The 24,386-nt window shown below is 46.5% G+C and overlaps 1 protein-coding gene across 2 annotated transcripts in view; it reads right to left on the bottom strand.

The window, feature by feature from the left end:
• The window catches only part of CCDC85C (coiled-coil domain containing 85C), a 472,165-nt gene that overhangs the window by 39,525 nt on the left and 408,254 nt on the right, over positions 1-24,386 (bottom strand). For both annotated transcript variants that reach the window (XM_069637426.1, XM_069637427.1), the window contains one exon: positions 22,354-22,449. In XM_069637426.1, the coding sequence (XP_069493527.1) occupies positions 22,354-22,449 (96 nt within the window). The remainder of the gene's footprint in view (positions 1-22,353; positions 22,450-24,386) is intronic.

The following is a 24,386-nucleotide window of genomic DNA, read 5'->3' on the forward strand; positions in this document are numbered from 1 at the left end:
AAAAGAAGCGTATGGAATTGAGAAGTGGCATACAGAACCTGCAGAAAGGTTGTGAACTGTGTTATGATTTCTAAGTGGTAGGTAGCTAATAGGATTTGGACTAAGGATTTTTCTTTTGGACTTTCACAAGCACACTTTGTTAGGAAGGGAACTTCCTTCATAGCAGTAGGGTTTGATAGGCATTTTTTTTCTTTTTTTAAATAAACCTTGTAAACCTGACCCATTTTATTCTGAGTCCTTCTTTTCGTTTGCCACATTGGTCACCAGTACTAAGTCACCAGCAATGCGAAAGCCAATATAACTCCACTGACAGTCAGCCTCCTGTGTAGGGGAGAAAAACATCACTTACCACGGCAAAAACAGAAGAGAACACTGAAAGAACATCACGCTGAAAGAACTGCAGGGGCTAACTGATGACCCACGCAAGAACAGAGGGCGAATATGGGTTTATGAAAAGTTGCCCTTGTGTTGACCCAACTCCTGGGGAGAAGTAAAGGATCAGGCTGGCTCTTACAGTCAGGTGATTTATGGAGCCAATTGTAGGGGGAGGAACAAAAGAAATGTGGCAGTAGAATTGCCATCTGGCAAGGGTGTGGAAGCCCAGTCTTTTAAAAATGTTTATCAACTAGTAAAATAATGCAGGTAATTCCCTTTCAGAAAGGGTGACGTGCTAACTAGGCCCCCCTTTTTTAAAGCTCCATTCCAAAAGCATTGCGTAGAACTGTGCCCTGCTGGATCAGTACCCTGATCTGCAGTGCCTGCTCTCCAGTGGCACAGAGCATGTTCAGAGGTCACTGGTGCGCTCATAACAGCTGCAGTGACAACCAAGTCTCTGCAGCGCAGAGGCTGCATTTAAGATATGCACCTCTTTTCCAAAAACTACATACGCATGAGAATGCTATCCTGGTGGCACAGTAAACTGTAAAGATATGCCATATCTTAGGTGAGGTATGGTGGCTAGCCTCTCAGATATTTGAGACTCATCAAATTGATAGAACACACGTGTCAGCCCTGTGAACCCAGTTCAGCTGCGGAGGGGTTTTGTGCATTACCCCCGAGCCGGGCTGTTATTGGCTGCTTCCAGCAGGACTGTAGCCCTGGGGTTGCTTCTCCTTGTTCCTTTGTGTGGGCAGGTAGGACCCTCCACAAATAGGACAGACACTCCACAAAAAGCTGTCCAGGGAACAGGAATCGAAGGGCACACCCTTGACAAAAGGACTAGCCTCACACCAGTGTGCTGCATACCAAAAGGCCCTTTGATGCTATCTACAAGGGAAGGGGGCAGGGTTAGCATAGGTGGGGTGAGCTCAGACCAGTTTCACCATCATGCTTTCACTACATCTCTTCCTGTCCCCTCCACTTCCTTTAACCCAAAACACTTTGGGTGCGATGTCACAAGGCAAAGTCCACTTATTCCAAGAATCCCTGTTCTTGGACCCTTAAAGCTGGATTGCTGTGTTGAATCACCTGTAGTCTTTTGCTTTTCAAAGAAGGGGTGCCCCACTCCTTTGAATTACCTCTGGACTTCAAGTCTTCAATAAGATTTCATTGGACTGTGTTGGGAGATTAGTCCTTTCCAAAGTCCTCCAGTTGGGAGCTGTAGACAGGTAGTCCAGGGCAGAGACAAGCTCTGTCTCCGAACAATCGCCAGGGCAAATTGGGGGTCACCTGATGCTTGGGCAAAACATGCACATCTTCCAGCCACACTGCTGCCCATGACCTCACCATGCTGAAGGACTCCTCAAGTTGTGCGTCTAGCTCTCCTGTGCTTGGGAGCCCGTAAAAAGGACTACTCTTGCCGTGGAGATCCTGCAGTAGGACTCGCAACTCCTGAGAGCAAAGACAGCCAGGAGTCCTGCTCCTTCACTGTAGAACCACTGCAGGGCGTGATTCAAGCTCATAAGGCATTGTTTTGAATTTACAGAACCCTCCCAAGCTGTCTTTGGCACACACCGACATTCAAACTGCAATTCCAACCATTCAAACAAGTTCGCCACCGCCTTGGCTCGAACAAAGAAGCAGCTCTGCACCTGCATCCCTTAAACCACTGTTGAACTGCCAGCTTCTTCATCGCCAATCCAGTTGACAATCGATCGACTCTGTTCTCTCCGGACTGCATCCTTCAAGCCCCACATTGAACCGACTCGCTGGCGCATCCTGTCATCAGCCCATCCACCATTGAGCGTAGACGGTCGATGCAATTTGTTAAGAGCTGCCAGTGGCATCTGACTAGGATGTGGCTATGGTACAGGTCTTGCCCATGTTGGTGCTATTTGTATTGTAATTTGGACTAATCTGATTTTTTTTTCAATGATCCGTGAGTCAACAGCGTTGGGGAGCAGGGCACATATGCAAATATTCCATAGAAGCTATGTGACATGGCATTGAGCAGTGACTCCTTTTAGAGGCATCTGTATGCGAAGTTCAGGCAGTTTTTTCCTTTGATGTGATCAGACCCATGTCAAAAGTACCTCCATAGTTGGAAAATAAGGTATCTGTACTAACTTAACTCAATAGCAAGGTGATTCTTTATCCCAGTGATATAGCGCGCTTTGGGGTGATTTCCACATCCATGTCCCATCGTGAATATTTACAAGAAGAGTGTTCTCCCTGTTGATGTCGCACATTACCATTGCACTGCCTGTCCTGATGTGAACATGTCTAAGCTTGGTTGGAGCACACAATGAGGTACATTGACATTCTATTACATTGTTCTGTAGTGTCTTTTAGGCTGGTAGTCACACTCACATACCCATTATGGTGCCCTTGTTTCCAAATGTGTGCCCCATATCAAAATGGGTACATCCATTATGGTCCCTTTGGGTGTGGGGACCCGGAAAGGCTGTTCATTTGTTAGGTTCTATGCATTTTACCCCTTTAGGAACCACATGGAGTCGTGCATTGGGTACTAGGTGTATGCATGAAGCCATCATACCTAACAGTTTCATTGCTTGCTCTTTGTCAAGTCTGGTAAAGGGGAACTGTATCCAGGACTGTTGCCTTTGACAGCAAAGTCACTGATGGTTTTTCATCTATCGAGGCCCTGAAACAATGCCCCACAGCTGGGGGCGTGCCCCAATGGAACTTGCTGCCTCCTAACATTAGCTCTCCGACCTTTCATTCCTCACCATCTTCCTCCATTCCTTCCCACCCCTCCTCCTTTCTCATTCCTCATCTTTTCAAATTCTTCCTCCTTCTTAACCCTCCTCCCGCATTCTTCCTCCTCCCTCCTCTGTTGTCTTCCTCCTCTGCCTTCCTCCTCCCTCATTCTTCCCCCTCCATCCTCCTGCATTCTTCGGCTTCCTTATTCCTCCTTCTCCACTCATTCCTGCTGAACCTCGTCCTCTCATTCCTCCTCCTCCCCCTTTCTCATTCCTCCTCCACCCATTCCTCCTCCTTCCCCTCCTTTCTCATTCCTCCTCCTCACTCTCCTTTCTCAACCCTCCTCCTCCTCACTCTCCAGTCTCATTCCTCCGCCCTCCACGTCTCACTCCTCCGCCCTTCCCGTCACACTCCTCCTCCCTTCCCGTCACACTCCTCCTCCCTTCCCGTCACACTCCTCCTCCCTTCCCGTCACACTCCTCCTCCCTTCCCGTCTCATTCATCCTCCCCTCCTGTCTCATGCTTCCAACATGCTTGTTCCTGAGGGGATCTGCACTGCTTCCTCTTGGTCTCCGCCTGCCTCTCCCCGACACTTCACCTTATCGTTCCTCCAGCCATGCCAGGTTCACTCTTTGTTGGCACAGGATTCACACCTCCCTCTACCACGGACTATCCAAGTTCTTACTTGACGCACGGTCCAAAACCCTTTCCTCATCTTCTGTCTCTGAAGTTCTAGCTCTCCACACTTCTACTAACCTCCTTCTCGACGTCCTCCCTCTTCCCTCATGCTCTTCAGCTCCTCCTCCCAAGTAAAGCGGGTCCATCCCTGCTGCTCTGCATTCTCTCCCATCTCCTAACTTGAGGGTCCTCTTTCAGACTCCACTTGCTTTCCTTTGATGCTCGCCCACTCCTCTGCACCCCTCTTCCCTCTCCAGGCCACTTCTCTCCTTCTCAATCGCCAAATCCTCTCACTTCTACTGTTCTTGCAGCGCATCTTAAGCACCCAGAATTGGAGGTCTAGACAACATGCAGTACTCGCAGGTTTTGGCGCGAATTCGTTGGCTTTTTACTGTTTAAAAGTGTAGGTGAAGATTTTGCACGACTTCTTCACCCCAGGAGCATTGGGTAGAAAACTGGAGCGCTGTGCAGTTCTTTGTTCACATGAGGAGATTAATGTTTTTATTGAGACACTAGTGTTACCTTAGTTTAGAATTGTAAATAAATGAGGGAGAAACAGTTTGCATCGAGTAGAGGGACGTTTAAGAACCTGCACGTAGATCATTGGAAATGAGAGGACATGTATGCGCGCATGGTAAGTACTATGGGTATAGTGGTATTTTGAAGGGGAGTAAGAACACCATACTGGTTTATATATATTTTGTAGGGAAGCTGACAGGAGTCACTGGCTCTTGAAAAAGGATATATACATTTTTTATTTTATTTGCAGCGCACATAACCCGTAGGTATCTAGGCGCTAGTTTCATTGAATTGTGGAAGTGCAGATTATTTATAACACGCTCGGTTTTATATAATCTTACATGCATTGGGGAGAGGGATCACCAAATCCAAGAGGCGGTAGATAACTCAGAAATGAAGGAATGCAATATTTGTTGACGGTTTAAAATGTAAAATATATTTTTTGAATGTGCTTATGAATCATTGAGTGATATTTAGAATGCATTAATGTACAATAAGTGAATGTAAATATCTCTAATTGTATTACATGTGAAGAAATCTTTCCTTTGTTTTAAGTGCTATCAAGAATTCATGATGAAGTGTTCAAGCGATTTTTCTTTATTAGAGTGCTATTAGATTGTGGTTTCTGCTATAAAAACCTGCCAGATGTCGGAACAAACAAATCGCCAGCTGCATTTGAAGGCCACCCTGTCCTTGAGCGGCATTCCGTCACGATCAAGTTACACACTTCAAGGCTTTGTTTTCTGCCCTCTACTTTTGTGACTGAAATAAAAACAACCCTCTGAAGATGGCGTCTACTCAGAGGAGCTTTGCAGGAGGGGCATAGATGTCATACAGGGACCCTATCGATGATCAACCCAAGTAGGCGCCCATCTTACAATTTAAGTAAATTAACTGAAATGCTCCAAGGCGACCAGCAGGTGGCAATCTATGCACAACATTGTACTATATGCTTTATAAACAGACACTTCAAAGCGGTATGGCATGTTTGGGTGCAGCATCCTGGGCGCAGGTCCCTTTTAGGCCCGTCCGGTTGTCTGTGGCCAGCTGGGCGCAGGGACCCGACCCACACCCCTGGATAGAGCTTTTTGGTTTAAATATACTGTCACCCGAAGCACCACACCATGTACTGAGCTGCTAGTGTTTGCTTAATTAGATCATCTGAAGCACTGCATTTTTCGGTGCTTCGGGTGACAGTATTGTTAAACAAACTGCACAATCCAAATGCATAGGTCCCTGTACCCTGTTGTGTGCCAGCTCCCATTGTGCCGTGCTGAAATGGCCGGCGCTTAAAGCGCTGCGCTGGAATGTCCGCCTTCCACTTCAAAGTGCACCAGCGGCAAGCCTAAGTGTCAACAATGGGCTGCCCCAGAGCTGGGCAAGACCCAGATAAAGATAGATATACCCTCAAGGTTGCAGGCAAAGATGGCACAGCAAAGGGACTACTGTATTAGAGGGAGTTTCTAGAAATATTTTGGGACTCTTCTGTAAGAGTTTGCCATGAGGTGCCAATCGCAGTAGAAGGTTTCTTTAGTTGAACCGTATTTGTGAATGGCACTCGCCATTAGTGGGGAACCCCAGAAAAGAGAAGCTAACTGGGCAGCAGCCAGGGGTGGGGGTATGCTGCTCCAGCTAAATACAAATTCTCCAGCAATTACAGACGAAAAGGCAAATGGGAGAAAGAACGAAGCAGCAAAATCGATGATTTACAGGGAAGACCATTTTAACAGCTAGAAGTTGCATGAGAAATACCTTATGTAGAGCAATTCTAAATGTGGCGTGTCGCGAACCAGAAGGACTCCGACGATTTTGTCTCATGGTTCAAGGATTTTATTTAAAATGACAAGATCAAAACGCCTTTCTTGCCCTAATTCTACGAGGGAAGATCCCTAACTAAAAACTAGCCAAACAAAAGCTAAAGATGCATTTTGAAGTCCAACAAAATGTCCTTTTTAATCTATCTGAATCCTATCCAACTAACTGGCCCTATGACTTTAGAAAACACCCAACCAGAAAGGGGAAAGTGGAGGCTTCGTATACTAGCCTCGGCAAGGCTTCGGTATGGCCCAGTTTGCACTTGACTGGTTCTCGGTCTTCAAAAGCGCTTTTTCTCAGCAGGATATTCTTGCCAGTCTTGATACTACGTTCAGCGGTTCAGGGTCTACTCGTTATTAGCGAGAACTGTTTCTTGAAGCAAAAAAATCCCATTCCTCAAGGTTTGCTGAGAAAAAACCTTTCCGTCTTTTCCTCCTTTGAAGCACCGGGACTCGCCAAAGTCGCACAATTCTCGAACCATTGACTTTCGTTTATGCAAAAATCACGGGGAATTATCCCGTCTCTGGCCATGCACTCACAGGCTTCATTTCTGCTTCAGAGAAGCACCAAAAGAGACACGGTCACAGCATTGGTTATTTCATAACTTCTTTTATTGCTTTGGTCCTGTGATGGCAAACATGCCGGTGTGCAAAAAAACCAAACTATGCAACTAACGCGTTTTCGCCTTGTGGCTTCATCAGAGTTGTGCTCGTTACCATGAAAGTGTTCTTTTTATTGTGGTACAAATGCATTCAAGACAGTCTTTCCACCATTCCCATACGTGTTGCATGCTCTAGCCCTAGCTATTCCAATTGCTGTTCTTATGGGCGCCATCCTAGAGTGATGTTACGTCCCTCAGAAGAGTGGGCCGTCCGTCTGTTTTTATTCAGAAACCGCTAATTGGGGATTTAGCAGGCTCTCCAAATTCGAGGAGCATTTCTGTGTTTTCCTCCTTTGAAGCACTGGGACTCGCCAAAGTCCCACAATACCCAAACCGTTGGCTTTCATGTACACAAAGGATTCATTATAGGGTGGTGGTCCACGCTGGTTATTCAATGTTTGAATTGTCTCTCCGGTTTTCTTAGCCTAACTTCAAAAGTCTTCCCATCTCTTTTCTTCCCCCTCTCTAGTGTATTTGCTCACTCTGGTTTCTCAGGCTCCTATAACCTAGATGGCTTCACAGCCGTTACTCACAGTGTTGATGCTCTCCGTTTTTTTCTCTATCGGGTTTCTCAGGCTCCCGTAACCTGAATAGCTTTTCCAGCAGGTTTTCACAGTATTACTCTCACTACACCATTTCCAGTGCGTTTCCACTCTCCAGTTTCTTAGGTTCCCATTACCTGGATTTCTTTTCCAATCGTGATTTGCAATGTTTGTATTTCTCTCAATCCCCATTTCACAGGGTTTTTCCACTCTTGAGTTTAAGGCTCCCACAACCTTGATATGTTTTCGAATCATTATTTCCAATGCTTGCATTTCTCTCAATCCCATTTTCATAGGGTTTCTCCACTCTCAGGTTTCTTAGGCTCCCATAACACCTTGATATGTTTTCCAATATTTAGATTGTTCTCAATTCTCCTTTCATAGGTTTTTTTTCATCAGGTTACTCAAGCTCCCGAAACCTTATTGGCTTTCCTCATGGTGACGCTTCTCTGCAACCACTGTGTGATCCAAGCTCCCTCAGACAGTCTGGTCTCAGCGTCCATTGTCGGCCTTCCAAGCCAACACAGCTCCTTTATGGTCGCGCCACCAGACAAACAGAGATCTCTCCGCCTCTGCTCCTGTTTTGACCTACGCTTCTCTGTCTAGTAGTATGGAAACCCGCAGGTGTTTGGTTAGCATCTTCTTACTCTTCGTTGCTTCGACTGGCCCAGTGGCCCAACATGGCTCCGCCCCTCCAGGACGTGAATACTGCAGAGGCACAGTTTGCCTGCCTCCGTAGAGTTTCCCTCTGCTTTACAATCCATCCTCTTCTTATACACATCATAGGGATAGCTGAACCAGTGTAATTCGTTGTCCAGGGCATTCAGGCTGTGTTCAGCATTGCCTGCAGCCAACAGAGTTAAGGAAGCATTCTTGTGAAATCCCCATTCTGGAATGGAGTCCTTGTCCCCAAGAGGGGAGTCACTCCCATTAAGGTCCCACTTGCCCAGATCTCTAGGGAGGGTCTTGCATAGTGGGCTCACCTCCTTAGCTTCAATGGTGGTGGATCCTCTCTGGGAGAAGGGATAAATTGCTCGGATTTGTCACAGGCCATAACAGCCTGGTTAAAAACCAGATTGGTGGCATGAACGTTGATGCTAAATGTATTTGCACTGCTGAAAGGGTTCAGTCGGATACATATGTACAACTCATCTGGGAATAACCCAGAGCGGACAAGAAGCTGAATTAGATAGATATCGGTGCGAACAGGATAGAAATTCTCCTGTTCAGGATTAACCTAGAACCAGGAGTTTTTGGGAGTTGGTCTCCACATGGTGTTAGGGTGACAGGAAGAAAATGGTGGATGGTGTAAGAGAAGCAGGTCCAAAAGCCCCACTTCCAGACCACCTTCTTGAGATGCTCACTAACATTCACTGCCACTAGGGATGTAGCCTAATAGTTGCCATAGAACCATCCCTGGCAACAACACTGTATAGCGGGTCAGTCTACAGAAAAGGAATTGCAAATGAAACCTAAAGCTGTGAGAACCTCAATAAAAAGGAGCCGTTTATCCTCATCCAAATAACTGCAGTCACTAACATGGTGCAGAACTGCTCGACGTTCCACTATGTTCTGTGGACTCTAAGGGATTTCACGACAACTACTAAATCGATAAGCAACTGTGCCCACCATGTTGCCCTAATATGCAGGAACATGGTGAACTGCAAAGAAATGGACCAGTATGAGAAATCTCAAAAACCGGTGACTCAAAAAGGGTCAAGCCTTTATTAATGTGTGGACACAAAGCCGCCGGAGTTTCTATTAAGCTTGGCCACCAAATATTGTAATTGTACATTTTTACAGCGCTTATACACAAGTGAAGTGCTTCAAAGCGCTTCAAGGCGGGAAGGGAACATGGGAATACAGTAGTCATTTTTAGGTCTTGAAATTTCCGAATGATCTAACAAAGTAGTAACTAGTGTACTAGGCCTGACAACATTTTGCAAGAGCATGAAAGTGTATCAGGCGCAACCAGATTAGGGAGGGGAGAAAAAGGGGGGACAAGACAGAACTTACTATGCCTAATATATTCAGTTCATGCAAGTGTAAAGACAGAGGTGCAGGGGAGGGGGCACAAGTGCAGCCAGTCCATTAGGGCCAATGGTTAAGTGTGGAGAGGTAACCCCTCTCATGGAGCGTATGCTGAAAGTGCAGTAGTGCTGAGAATAGTGCAGAGGCTCTGAGGCAAATGCAAAGACTGGCGGTGGAGCCTGGGACCTGTGAGGCTCTGGAGGTGAGCCAGGCGACCAGTCAGCGATGCTGAATTAGGGGAGGGATGTAGGAGTGAAGCTGGAGAAAAAGAGAGGAGGTTAGAAGGGGAGAGGGAGAGAGAAAGAGGGGGCAAAGAGGAACGTATTAAGGAGTGGCTGGAACTGAATGAGCTCTGGCTCGAGGCGGAGAGGCAGGGAGGCTGTTCCAGAGAGAGGCACCTGCAGAGGATAAAGATCTACCCCCCAAATCTCGGCTTGGAAAAATGGCTCACATGCAAAGAGTTGGAAGAGGCCAAGCGGAGGGCTTTAGAAGGAGAGTATTTAGGAAGAGAGAGTTGCAGATAGTGTGGGCTCTGGCTCCAGAAAGGGTGTGGACTATGCAGAGGGTCTTGAACTTGATCCTAGCAGCACCAGGGAGCCAATGGTGGGATTTCAGCACCAGAGAGATGCAGTCCCTGGGCATGAGGCCAAGGATAAGTCTTGCGGTTCTGTTCTGGATGAGTTGTAGCAGACGGAGAGTAGAAGTAGAAAGATTGAGGAAGAGGCTGTTGCAGTAGTCCAGCCTAGAGAGAACCAGGGCTTTGGAGATGGTGAGCCTTTGGGGGAAGGTGAGAAAAGGTAGAATACTTCTGAGGCGGTGCAGCTGGTAGTGGGACATGTTAGAGAAATCCGAGATGTGAGAAGAGAAGGAGAGAGTGGAGTTGAAAATGACCCCCAGATTTTTTTGCCTCACTAGTAGGTGAGGGCGCAGAGCCAAGGGAGTCCAGCAAGTGGGAAAGTGGGGGCAGAGGTCCCAATGAGAATGATCTCTGTCTTACTGGCATTGAGTGTTATAAGATTGGGTACTCCCAGTTTTTTGTTTTCAGGGAGGCGACACTATCAATGGGAGACTGATACGTTGAGAGCAAGGGATGATAGGTCACCTTCCCCTACCTAGAGACCCTGAGTCGCAAAAGGTTATAGCCAAGGTAACCTCATGTGATTTTAAGGTTACACATACCACACCTGATTCACACAAGTATGTTGCTTTTTACTTTTCAATTTATTATTCAAATAATGAGTATATAAAAACAAACCTAAATCTATAAAAACAAACTGTGCTAATCACTTACAATTTAACTGGTGAAGGTCCACCAGGCCTTTCAGGATGTCAAAAACCATAGTGAAAGGTAACGGGAAAGAACAGTATGTATTACTGTGAGTATGTACGCATATGATTACACGGAAGAGTCAAAATATATTGTGGTCTCCCAACTCCTAATGTATGCCTAAAAGGTTTTTTAACCAGAGTGAATGATCTAATATTATATTTTTAGTTTATTAGTCACTCTGTTTAGATTAACTTGCATTAATGTAGGGTAGCTGCGGGTTATTTAATACACGCCAGCTATCCTATTGCAATTTATTCAATATGAGAGGTAGGAATCAGCAAATACACAAGTTCCTATTAACAAGTCGACATATGTTTCGGCCTTTCTGACTCATACGGGACTCTCTCTGGTGCCGTTGGTCTGGATGTTGATAATGGCCGTCTTCAGGACAGGGGCAGATTTGTACTTTTCCGTAATAAATACTTTCCCATTAGTAGAACATCTAGATCGGAATACATAAAAAAGGAATACGTAAAAAGGTTGTATAGTTTGGGACATATTGTTCACCAATTCTTAAAAACGGTGTGGACTGCCAGTATTAGAACTGCAGTAACTTGGACTAACCTGAGAGTTTCTCAATTTCTTTGGGTCGTATATGGTAGTATTTGTCGGCAATTTCAACAGGTTCCTACAGGAATGCCATAAATTTCATTTCATGCACTGTGTCTGTAAAAAGTACAGACAATGATCGATTAGGCGCCTATTTTGGCTCTACATTACTTAGTCAATTACATATTGATTAGTGGGTACCAATAGTTTATTAAAAGTACCTTTCGTGATTCAATCTTGGCATTGAGGCAGAGATCGGTTGCAGAACACCAAGACTGAATTGCGGGCAGACAGTCAGGAATGAGCGAGGAGGAAGAGGCAGAGGGTAGCCTGAAGGAGAGCTGCATGTCATCTGCATAACACTGAAAGTTAGAGGTGAAGGTAGAGATCCTGTGGGCCAGAGGGGCCATATAGACATTGAAGAAGCACAGGGATATGCTAGATCCTTGGGGGACGCCACACGTAGAGAGAGTGAGGGAGGAGAGAAAGGACTCAACTTCCACCTGAGAGGGACGGTCAGAGAGAAAGGAGGCAAGCCACGCCAGGGCCAGATCAGTGATGCCCAGTGTATCACGGAGACAGGAAATCAGGATGTTTTGATTTACTGTGTCAAATGTGGAATAGAGATTGAGAAGAATGGGGACAGAAGGGGAGTTGGAGTCAAGATTTGAGAGCAGGTTTTCACAGGTGTTCAGAAGAGCAGTTTCCATGCCTCTGGGTGCTCTAAAGTCAGACTGATGTTCATGGAAACAACCAACAGACTGAGTGTGGAGGGTAAACTGTGACTTAACTAATTTCTCCAGGAGTTTGCCCAGGAAAGGAGTGATCGAGATTGGGCGATAGTTTGCTGCGATAGAAGGGTCAGCAGAGGTTTTTTTGAGCAGTGGGTGCACAAGAGAGTGCTTGAGAGAAGTGGGGAAAACTCCAGTGGCGAAAAAGAGGTTGCAGATGTCGACCAAGGCTGGTGCAAGAGAATCAATGTTGTCCGTGATGGTTTTAAGAGGGCAAGGGTCAACCTGTTTGGAGGTTGCTTTCATGGACCAGACTTGTCTGGAGACCTCAGGTGTGACAGGGGAGAGGGTGGAGAGAAGGGGGGGTGGTCGGGCAAGGGGGGCCCCAAGATATATGGGTGCAGGTGAAGATGCTGCAAGGGAGGCGGGGGAAGAGAACAGGATGTCCTGTGTTTTGGCAGTGAAATGGGCAACCAGGGTAGAGCAAAGGGCCTGGGTGTGTGCAGTAGAGGATGAGGCTGCAATAGGATTGAGCAGTTCCTTGCAGACTTTGATGAGTTCAGTCGTGCGGTTAGATGCCGGCTTGAATATAGACTTTTCTTGGAACGAATGCAGAGTCTATATTTCCTTTGAAGGCGGCGGAAAGCCAGTTTGTCAGTTGGTGCACCTGAAGATCCCCATTTCCATTCTGCTGCTCTACACTTTTGTTTAAGGGCAGCCAGCTCAGAGTTGTACCAAGAGTTGCACTTTTTGGAAGACTAGAGATGGACCCTCATGACAGGGGCAAGAATTTCCAGAGTGTTGGAGATAGAGAGCTGAAAATTTGAGAAAGCTGTGTCAGGGTGGGAGTCAGCCGCAGGAGCAGAGGGAGGAGTGTAGAATGAGGCAAAGGCAGCCACGGTCACTCTTTTCATGGGTCGGATGACCTTGAAGGTAGAAGCTAGTGAAGGATGTGCTGGTGCTAGAGGGAAGATAGCTTCATGTGGGAGGAGAGAAGAGTAGGATTAGTCCAGGAGTGTGAGGTAGTGAGAAGGATAGAGAGAGGGTTGTCTGTTGAGATAAAAGCATCAAGCGTGTGGCCAACAGTGTGCTTCCAGCCAGAAGGTAGAATGGAGAGAGAGTTGCATAGGTTGCGGAAAGGACCTAAGGAGTCGGGAGAATCGAGATGGATGTTAAGATTCCCCCAGAAGGAGGAGTTGGGAGGAGGAGGAAAGGAAGAGAAGAGGCCAGGTCAGCCAATTCAGAGAGGGTGGGCTGGCCCGGCGGCTGATAGAAGGTGGCCAGAGTAAGAGAGGAGACAAGGGGGAGAGGGAGCCTGCAGACCAGACTTTCAAAAGAAGAGTAGACCGAAGTGGGAATGATGAAAACAGGGATCAACTCTGGAATTATCAGGGCTACTCCCCCTCCTGGCATGTTGGGCCTGGGCACAGAGAGGTTATTGTAGCCTTCAGGGAGAAGTGTATCAAAACTTGTGACAGAGCTGTCCTTGAACCAGGTCTGAGTAAGGGCTAGGACATCGAGATCCAGGAATTCAAGGAGGTGGCAAATATCAGAGGAGTGCTTGACAGCAGAGCAGCGTGGCAACGTGAATCAAATTGCTATTGTCGAAAGATTTACGAGGGGGGTACAAGGGATAGTGGCCACCCCAGTGAGCGGCGAGAGTGCCAGAGGGATAGAGGTAGGAAAAGGCAGAGAAGCAGAGGCTGACAAGGATGTTTTTGTGGGGAGTGTAGGCAAGGGAGCCAGGACAGTAGTAGATGGCAAGGGAGCCAATGTAGGAGGGGCCACAGGGGGCAAGCGAGCCCCAGATGCAGTGCAGTGGGTGGAAAGAGCACCAGAGAGGTGGAGGCTGACATGGCTGTCGGAGCAGTGCGAGTAGGCAAGAAAGCCTGTACAGTTGCAAGCGACAAGGGAGCAGTTGTGAGACAGGCAGTGAGGTTATCAGGAGGCAAGGTAGCAAAGGTAGGCATAGCTGGCAAGGGAGCCAGTGAGGAGGAAAGTTGAAAGTTGATAAGGCGAGGATGAAGCCTATCAAAAAGTAAGAGGTTGGGTTAAGGCCCTTCTACCAGGATGGTACCATTTCGATAGACATTTATGATGACCCTGGAAGTGGAGAATAAGGCAAGAAGGAACTCCCAGTGAGTGCCACCATTAATGTGTGAGGAAGAGTAAGGAGAAAGCAGGCTGAGCAACTATATGAAGAGGCCATAGGTCGGGAGAAGGAACGACAAAGAGGATGTCAATGAGCGTCTCTCTGGCGGAAGCGCTATTGTAGGGGTCAGTGATAGGCAGGCCTGGGTTGGAGCCCAGTGTGTCCTTCTTGAGTTTCTTCCTACCAGACTTAATGAGAGGAGAAGGATAGGAAATAGCGAAAAATGGGATGAGAAATGGCTTGAAGAACCTGACCTTGTTGCTAGCAGCAGGAATATTTTAGCACAGAGAATCATAATTCCAGGCAAACCAGCACGTCATCCCCCCCAAGCAGTACTGTAGAAGCCATCGGCTAGAGCAGTGCTTTCTTCCATGTACCTGTGGTACTTTTACAAAGAACTAGAAAACAAAGTTCTACCTGGTTTGACGGAAGATTTTAGTTTTTTTGTACTGCAGGGTTCTCCAGTACATTGCTACCAGTACAGTAGGTGTCCCAATGAATGAAAACCACCAGTGATTGGAATCTTCCCCATGGACTGGCATCTGCACGCTACCAGCCCATTATCTTATTCAGGCTATTAATGGGACAAATGGAGGGGAACGCGGATGGGGGTCCACCAATCAGTCCACTCAGCATTAACAGGAAGCTCAATGGAATATATTGTGTGCCATTTCTTCAAGGCACGCCCATGCTTGACAAACTGAGCTCCCTCAGTCAGAAACCAACTTTTTCAAAATGGAGATATCCGCAGTAAGGAAATGTGCATGTTTGGCTTGGATTCCCATTAGCTAGACCTAGCCGGCGAAAAGTATTGGTATGTGCTGTGGTAGAAGTCAAACGTGTATAATTATGCATCCACCTTCGAGGGGTGTCGTTATTCCCTCCTTATGAAAGTTCGAGGCATTGCGATTTGCTGAAAAGTAAACAGTCTGCCTGTCCCTAAGTTGAAACCGGTTGACCCCGGCTGTCAGTCCAATAGAAAGAGTTCCAGATCACCCATCCTTAACAGAATAGTGCTTGTTTTGCTGTACTTTTTTGAAGTGGGTGACTCTTGTGTCGAGTGCTTTAATGAGTATCATCACTTGCAATAGTACACACTTTCTTGCTGTCCTTCAGCCATTACATGATGCTTCTTGGGTCTGCTTTTGGCAAACGACAGCCAAAACCTACTGGTTGATTGTTCCTATGCTGGTTACCTTGTGCTAAATACAGCCTTGCACTTCTATATTCCAACACAATCTTCGGGGATACTCCATGTAGCTAAAAGAGTTCAGCAGTCACCTCCGAGATCTGCATGCAGCCACAACCCTTTCATTCTTCTGAGGGTGATCATTTGTGCACCATTAAGTAAGGGTATAAGAACAGCAGTTATCAGTGCCAAGATACATTTCATGCTGCGGGGCGCACTATATACATCTTGGATTTAATGTTGTGTTAATATCAGTGGTGTAAAAGCAAGGGTAAACTTATTAACTACGGAGAAGCCACTGCATTTCATTTCATAACACTTTATTTCGACAATTAGTGTCATAAAAGCAACACAGATCAAAAATACATTAGCAATGTACACAAAAAGTAAAAATATGAATGTTACGAAAATGGATAAAACAATCAGTAAAACATTCTCATAGATTATAAACGCCCAACAGCATTATCAGCGCAACAGTATCTGTTTTGCTCTTGGTCTCCAGGCCCACACAAGATATTTACAAGGGGCATACACTGCAAGCACATTGCTAGGATTGAGACAGGCTGACATAGCCTTGTCCGTCGTCCGGCCGCCTCGAGCCAAGAATAATAGCTTTCAATATCGTTGTCTCAATTGCAAAGTTACTGGGCATATCATCAAAAAATGAATATTCTCGTTCGTGTTGCCACACAGCGGACAAGTGGTAGGTACATTATTGTTCCATTTGTGGTGAAGGCTTGCGGTTGGCAGGATCCCGATCCGCAATTTAATGAACAGGGATCTTTCACATTTTGGGTTCGTATGATCTAGGTATTTTTCATAACCCTCTTTTGCCTTTATGCTGCAATAACGTGTCAAGACCGTCGAAACTGCGGCCTTAGAACTATTGTCTCGCAAGACCTTATCTATAGCTGTAGCCTTTATCACTGCCTTGGTTATGATGCTTGGCTTAGTTCAATTCTTCCGATATGATATATGATATGATATATGGGATACATTACTCACCGTAATCGTATTTCTGATGCTTGTATCTGCTTAGATTCACATGCTGTGCATAGGCCGACATCTAGTGGAAGCTGCGGAGTATTGCACGGACCCGGGGATCGAACCTGTGTTGTTCTGTGTCCTCTTGCTTCCAAGGCGCGTGTTACTGCAGAGCTATCTTCCCAAGATGTCCAGGTCACTTAGCATATTGTTAATGTTCATGACCCAACATAAGGAAAGGCCAACAGCTCGATTTATAACATTTAACAGAGCATCATTGTATTTTAACAGGGAGCAGTTTGACTATAGCCGAGCCCAATAATCGACCGGGAGGGACTTGCCACTGCATTAAGAGTTGGCTTCAGAAAAATAAACAAGAAAGGTGGGTTCCTGATCTGCCATCAAAAACCTGGTGGTCCTTCCTAGATGTACCTTTCAGAAGTATCAAGTAGTGTTCATGGAAGAGGCTTCAATAATTAAAAAAGTTTCCAAATGCACTCACCTAAAGAACTATCAGTAGAGTAGCATTGAGAATCACTGCTACAACAATCAAACTGGATTGGGTCCAGCATCCAAAGCACATCGGAACACAAAGAAAGGAACCGGCATGCCTGATGAGAACACCTCACCTTTGCTGTATCGATCTCTTGCAGTTCAGCAACATGGACGAACATGGTGCCTACTTTCCACCTCTTAGTCCAAGATAGTTAGATGCAATCCTTCGATAACAGGCAGGTGAACGTGGATTATTAGAACATATGATTTAACCTTGTCCTTCAGCATCGCGGAACGAGATCCTTCAGGAGACTAGAGGCTTTTCACAAGAAGTGTAATGATGAGTTTTCTTCACCATTGCACAGAAAGCAATGAAGGCCAAGTTCGGTGTTAAATAACTACTTTCCGACCCTGCCCTTGAGAAGCGGGCATGAAAGCCTCAAAAATATAATAAAAGCCAAGATCTCTAAACCACAAGACTCGTATGAACACGTACCCACGCGTTATTTTGATTCATGTTCTGGTGGATATTTTAATTAGCACCCTGTAGCTTCTGCTCTGTAAACGTTTATGATTTTTATTTCCAAAATAAAGCTGAACTAATCTGAGAAGCAGACACGAAAACAAATAAACTTGGAAGCCAAGGTCTCACCCTCACAAACAGGGAATCTTAAATGGTCCTATGAACTTTTCCCACAGGCCATTTTTGCCTTAGGCAGGTGTCCCAGGTCCGGCTTTGGCACTGCAGAGAAACCTTTTGTGGAATGCCACTCCCTCTGCCCTCTCTCATGCGGGGGACACATGGAGACAAACCAAATTGGTGGGATTGTGGAGTGTCCTTCCCACTGTGGGTGGGCATCAGCAAGGTTTGTGTGATATTCATATGCTTTTATACAGAGCAAAATCATCACCATAGGAGTAGCCTCAGAGCACCCAGGGTCGTCCATACCTCAGACTGCTGGAAGACAGAAAATGAGTGATGGGAAGAGGAGACGGTGGGAACGAGGGAACTAGATGGAACGAGGCATGCAGCCAGGGAAGAATACTTTGTCACAGCACAGGTGCATGTCAGTCCTGTTAGATGGACTATGGTTCTGCAAAAGGCAGTAGGTGGATATATCCCAATGTGTTGCGATAATCGGCAACGGTTTCCAAGGCTGATTAGGAGAAGTATGAGTTAGTACACAATGTAATGTTGGATGCATGAGGGACTCAAGTATTTTTGGGCAATCCTGAAAGCTTGGGGCTAAATCGTCTGGGTGTCTCTGTACTTTGTACCCCAGGTCAAACTGCAGAATGTCAGTTCTGTGACTGCCAAGCCAAGCCTGAGCAAAGAGTGGCATAGTCAAGAATACACAGCATGTAAAGGTGAACATTGTTGGGAACAGAATGTAAGGTAATGGAGTAGGTTACATTAAAAAAAGGGTACGGCACCTTGCTGTCAATCCTCCTTAAGAACGAATCATTGTACATAGGTTGCTACCAGGTGTAACTTGACAGCTACCGGTCACTTCAGGAGTATAGAGCGGACACACCCTTCAGAAGGTGTCCGTTCCTTGAACTTGTTAAACATTGGCATGTTGGGCCGGTGATGCTGGTAAGCACCCTTTATTTTACGTGCATAGGATCGTAGCCGGGCCAAATGTCAGACTTAGCTGGGTTAGATGTGCAATGCATCTTAGTACCACTGTGACGTGGTGATCCCATGATAAATGGTTTCTTAAGGAAGAAAGTACAGCTTTACGCAAAACAGTAAAGCGGCCATCATGCACATCATCTGGAGGCAATAACCCCAAAGTGTGCGGAGACTGGATTGATGGCATCGTAAGCAGGTGTCGAGGTTTGTCTTTTTTATATAAGTTACTGTCGGAAAATGTTGAAGGAGGTGGATCTCAAGAGGGCCTGGATAGCTGAGACACAGGTTCCAATGTGCTGTTGCCTTGGGAAAGGTCCTGGATATTTTGATAGGCGAGCTACTTGGAATAGATTACTTGTCCTAAAAATTCAGACTTGAAAAACATTTCAGCGATTGTAAAAGGGGGCGTCCCAGGGCAACGGAAGGGATCCTTTTCATATGAACAGGAAACAAAAGGAACATATGAAGATGGTGTGTGGATGAGAGGGCAGTTCAACCACACCTATGCGGGGCCGCACTGATGAACATATTAAATTAAAATCTGGTTCCAAACGACTCCCGAAAGAAGAGGAAATAGAGGGAAAAGTGAAGGTATGTAGCAGGAAAGCCACCTGGGTAGCTCCCTAGTATATTGGCAAATTCTGATGCTCCTAGAAAGGGGATTATTAGACGAGCAATCATTCACGTCAACTTTGAAAGCATCATATCTGTCCATGTGTCATGCCAATATCAAACATAAAAATAATGACTACAGGAACACTTATGATCTCAATAAAACACAGACAGGCAAGTCAGAATCGGGAGACGAACAAGATGGCATTTTGAGTGCTTTCATTTTTTCAATGGACACTATCCCTATACTACTCAGCGCTGCTCTTAAAAGAGTCCACAGTGCTCCACCTGGTCGGCGGGCAGGTCAGTCAATGCAGCTTGTTTATTCTGGCATCTCCTGGCGGTTCCACATGTGTCAGAGCTGACACTCTCTTCCCGTGGGATTTTGGCGTTGTATCATCATGGCACTGTTCACTGGCTGCTTGGTATGCATTGCGGCTGGAGACCCTCAGGGACGGAGCTTATCCAAGTCCATGTCTCGGCAGTGGAGCTGGATCTTCCGTGGGATTGCCTGTGTTTTGGCCCCTACGCTGGGGATGTGCTTGTCTCTCTTTGCAAATCCTTCCGAGAGAAGGTTTCTCTTCCTGAAACGCTCCGTGAGCGTTGCTTGTCTACGTAGCCCGTCTGGCTACTCTCTGCTTTTGGTTCACTGTCGATTGGTCTCTGATCTTCCATGCAACAGGGGCGTGGGTTTTTCACCCATTCTCTGACTCGGGTTGAAGGCGGTGCCTGAAAGGGGTTAGAAACCATACCAGCCATTGGTGCGTGAAGAGGTAAGTCATTATGCAAGTTATCTCCCTTCCAACCAACAAATCTATGAGATTCCTGGGAAAATTGATGATAATATATATATATAATCCTATTTAGGGAATGTCTGTCCCCAAAGGGGTTTTCACCCCCAGTGGCATCCTACTTAACCTCGTCCCGAGAGGGTGTTGGGCTTAGCAGGCCCACTTCCCTGGTCCCAAAGGGGATGGCTCCTTCTTGAGGACGAATTCCCTGGAATCGTCACACTATCTGGTAAAAAAGTAATCCTGTGTTCTCTTCAGAGAAGTTTGAACTTTATGGAGCAGCTAAGAGGCAGAAAGCTCCAAATACGGAGCACTGTACTGGACAATGCCTGCCTGCTGAACATTGAATGGTGATCTCCAAGTAGGGTTAGCACTGTCCAAAAGCATTACCATGTATTGGAGGGAATCAGCGAGACCCACAAACAGAGAGGGGGGGGGGGTGAAGTACCACATAAAACATACTGCAAAAGCAACTCCTTATGCTGTTGCAGGCTAGTTAGGCTGGCATTGATCTTGCCAGAAGGCAGGCAGAGATCAATAGAAGCCATCCAAAGTGGGCTAGTGTGATGCACCAGCTGTTACTTGGCCATACAACAGTAATTTGCACTGGGTATATAGGTCATGCGGGCCATTCACATGGTGTGAGTAGAAGGTAAAGCATTTGAGGCACAGGCACGCACGCACACACACAAGGATAAGATACACAGGGTAATTATTGGAATGGTCCCATTTTACTTCATCCATTCCAGTGCAACCCATTTCAATGAAAAATGAACTAATTTCAATACCAGGCCACCAGACCGAAAAATACACACATTGAACTCAAATTTAAGAAAAGGGGAACAAAAGGTCAGCAGGGTCAAAAAGATTGGTTGTTGGGGACTTTCCACCATTTTGTAATAAAGAAGCAAGGAATAGATTTGCAAAGTCAAAGATTCGGTGTGATGGCACAAGGTGAAATGGATTAAAAATCTGTTAAGTGAGATAAGTAGAGCAATTGGACAACAGTGGCCTTGCTGACAAATTGTTGTATCAAGATAACTTTTATATCAAACTTTACCACCCTGGAAGGGGGCACTGGCCAGTCAGGAAGCTCAGATGGCAGGCTAAATTCTCTGGTATAGGCCAGTGTTCAGAGCAGCCCAGGTGCTGCTGACCAGCACCCCCTCCCTGCTTGTTCTTCCCTTTCCCGCTCTCCCCCTCACCCCTTAGCACCAGTGTAGTTCATAAGCAGGAGTTTAGGGTGTGTTAAACAAAAAAACTTTACCACCCTGGAAGGGGGCACTGGCCAGTCAGGAAGCTCAGATGGCAGGCTAAATTCTCTGGTATAGGCCAGTGTTCAGAGCAGCCCGGGTGCTGCTGACCAGCACCCCCTACCTGCTTGTTCTTCCCTTTCCCGCTCTCCCCCTCACCCCTTAGCACCAGTGTAGTTCATAAGCAGGAGTTTAGGGTGTGTTAAACAAAAAAAAAGAAAAATAAATATCAATACAGGAAACGGACTCAGAAAATGGAGCACAGCACCACACAAAGGTAATTATTCCGTTTTTTGTAAAGTGATACACAGCACCCTTCGACCTGTGTAGTTGCTAATGGCTATGTAACCCTCGGGGGCCGGCTGACTACTGCCTGCAACTGCGCGCCGCCCGCATTAAGGGACCCTCGCTTCACTGCTGCCCTTAACTTGGTCATCGGGCCATTACCGGCTGGGTTGGCCCGTCTCCAAGGGTTACATCGCCTCGTTTTGTGTGTTGAACACTTTCTAGATAATTATGTGTGGCCGTGAAACACTTTGCGGCACAAGTCAAATCTCACACCAACTCACATTATTTTCACACATTTTCTGCACAACGTATATCATTTCTGTAACTCGTTTAGTAACTCGTTACTAAACGCCAAGTAACTCGTTTCCCATATTTCCTGCAAAGGTGTTAGAGGAAGAGGGGCCTCCGTAGCAGGGGTGTTGCTAGGTCTGGAAAAGATGCGTGGCTATGCTAATGTCGGGTCTGAAGGGGCTCGGGGCTAGCTAGCCTTTTGGTTGTAGCTCCTGAGCTTCTACCCGGGCTACAAAAGACCTGGGGCGATAACCCCTGAGCCCGCCCCTAGCAACGCCTCTGCTCTGTAGCAGTGGTTGAAGTGAGCGGGAGCGGTCGGGAGCGGTGCTCCTCTACTTATTAAAATTACCTTTTACAGCTCCTATACTTTTATTTTAAAAAGAAACCGTTCCGGAATGGTTTCGTTTTAAAATAAAAGTGTAGGAACAAGTTGAAACCTTGACTTTCAGCACAGTGCACTAAACGTTCCCTTAAACAGCAGATGCAAGTGTTTGGGGGTTGGGGGGGTGTATTGTGTGTGGGAGGGGTCGTGGCAATGGGGTTTGTGGGGAGTGGGTGCAGGCCACCAGGGAACATAGTTCCACTACTACTTTTCGTACACTTCGACCACTGCTCTGTAGACATGACACTCAATAATAATCAGTGTAGCAAAATTGAGGAGAGCACACAGCGCTTGCTGTACTGATATGAACGTTAAGACCTACCTTCATAGCATGCACAACAGCCTCCGGTTTCTGCACCCCAGGGAGGTACCCTGTAGGGGGCGTGCATGCAGGCTCGGGAGTCAGGCGGGCAGGACCCTGTACAAACCATACACAAACAATAATCAATGCCTTGGAAGCTCCGGCAGTCAGGAAGACATGCATTTCCTTGAAAAAATAATTACAGGTTGAATAAAAAAACTAGATGGAAGGATGACGGTGAAGGTCACACAGCAGAACATAAAGACACCCTGAGCAAAGGAAGCGGGAGGGTGCCGGCAGTATAATCTCCAGAACAAACTAAGCTGAACAAATGAAAGGCTGCTGCTACAATTATTCAACCGCCAAAATCTAATAGCTTTTCAGAGATACCCTGAGTCAGGGTGGAGGGTGGGCATCGATTCCGCGCCGCGCGGAGCCCCACACACGGATTCGACTCATCAGCAATGTCCGGTGCAGTGACCTTGACAGCCTGGTACTTGCTCGCTTTGTTACATACCCACAGCGTAAAATACTCCCTGCGTATAGGTTTGGTTTAGTCTGTTTTTTATTTTTATTTTTTAAATAGATGCCTGGAATATGGTGTTCTGCAGCTTAGTCATAATGTTTCTATGTGTTCCTACTGTGTGCGTTATCACCAACACAAATTCAATGCTGCTTTTTATTTAAACTGGTTACCTTTCTATAAACCCATTGCCTTTAATAGTTGTACTCCTGTGTGCGTTTTCTATAGTCCTGACAAGAATCTCCAATATGCTTTGCTGCCTCCACCAACCTGTTCAAGCTTCAGCTAAATGCAAAGACAGAAAGCCGGGTTTAGTTTAAAAACAAACTCTCGCTCTGAAAAATGAATTATTTCTCCAGTACAAAGCCCTCTTTGCTCATAGGCCGGTCAACTGCATTCTTCATTGCTGCAAAGTCAAAGCATCAATGAACAATGTAATGTCATGCAAGAGAGAGAGCGCAAAGGTTCATGGGAGACGAGGGAAGGGCAAGATGCAAAAACTAAACCCAATAGGTTGCATGCACATGGCAAGTACCCACTGTTTGTGCCAGTCAGACTGAGTGTGTTGGTTTCTGACCGGTGCGGTTTGTGTTCTGTGACAAATCAAGGGAAATCGTCCCTACTCCCCAAGGGGCCGCCCCTTTTGAGGCTATGGAGGGGAGTCCACTCTGCAATACCCTCCCTCGTGGAAGAGGCAAGCGGGACCTCACAGGGAAAGAATACCCCTTTGGGGACAAGGACTTCTGTTCCTGTGAGGAACTCCTGAGAGAGAACTGCCTTATCGTCTACATGAGGTGTTCCACCACCACAAAGACTTAACAACTGGGACGAAGCAACACTGAATAGATGCTAGAATCTTACAGACAAAAAGCATGTCCATTTAGAACTTAAGGTCCCATACACACTGGGACGGTTAGATTAAATAATGGATGTCCGGCGTATAGAGAGAAAAAGGTACAGTCAACCACAAGTAGACAAGCCTGTACATTTGAATCTCAATTGAAACAGGAACACGACAGACTGAGAGAAAGAGAGGCTGGAATGCCAGACAGGGCGCCAGCTGAGCTCGAGAAACCCAGATGGGAGAAACTGGGAGGGAAACGCTGAAACACCATACTCTAGGCACCAGCCGAGCATGAGAAATCCTGAGACAGGAAGCAGGGAGAGAGAGACACGCTCGGGCACCAAAGTTAGGGCACCAACCAAGCAAGAGAAAACAGCCCAACGTTAGGTGGTGGCAAGACCACAGGTATCCTGTGGTGGACAGTCGGTCCATGCAATGTCTCCAAAACTGCTGAGCAGCATCGGACACGAGGTGTCCAACACCTTGTCAATGGACAAGGAAATCACCAAGCGGAGAGAAAACCGAAGGAGAAGCAGAACGGTGAAGTACAGGCTATAACAGAAGCAGTCCCAACGCAGCAAGGGGGCCGGAAACGTTCCCCCACAGTACAGAAGGTAACCGGGGTAACGAATGTAACTGGTTGCCAAGAAATAAGCCATAGGTTATAAAATACTAGCCTCAGTAGAA

Source organism: Ambystoma mexicanum, chromosome 14 (assembly GCF_040938575.1).
Source record: "Ambystoma mexicanum isolate Mex_15411 chromosome 14, UKY_AmexF1_1, whole genome shotgun sequence".
NCBI classification, from domain to species: Eukaryota; Metazoa; Chordata; class Amphibia; order Caudata; family Ambystomatidae; genus Ambystoma; species Ambystoma mexicanum.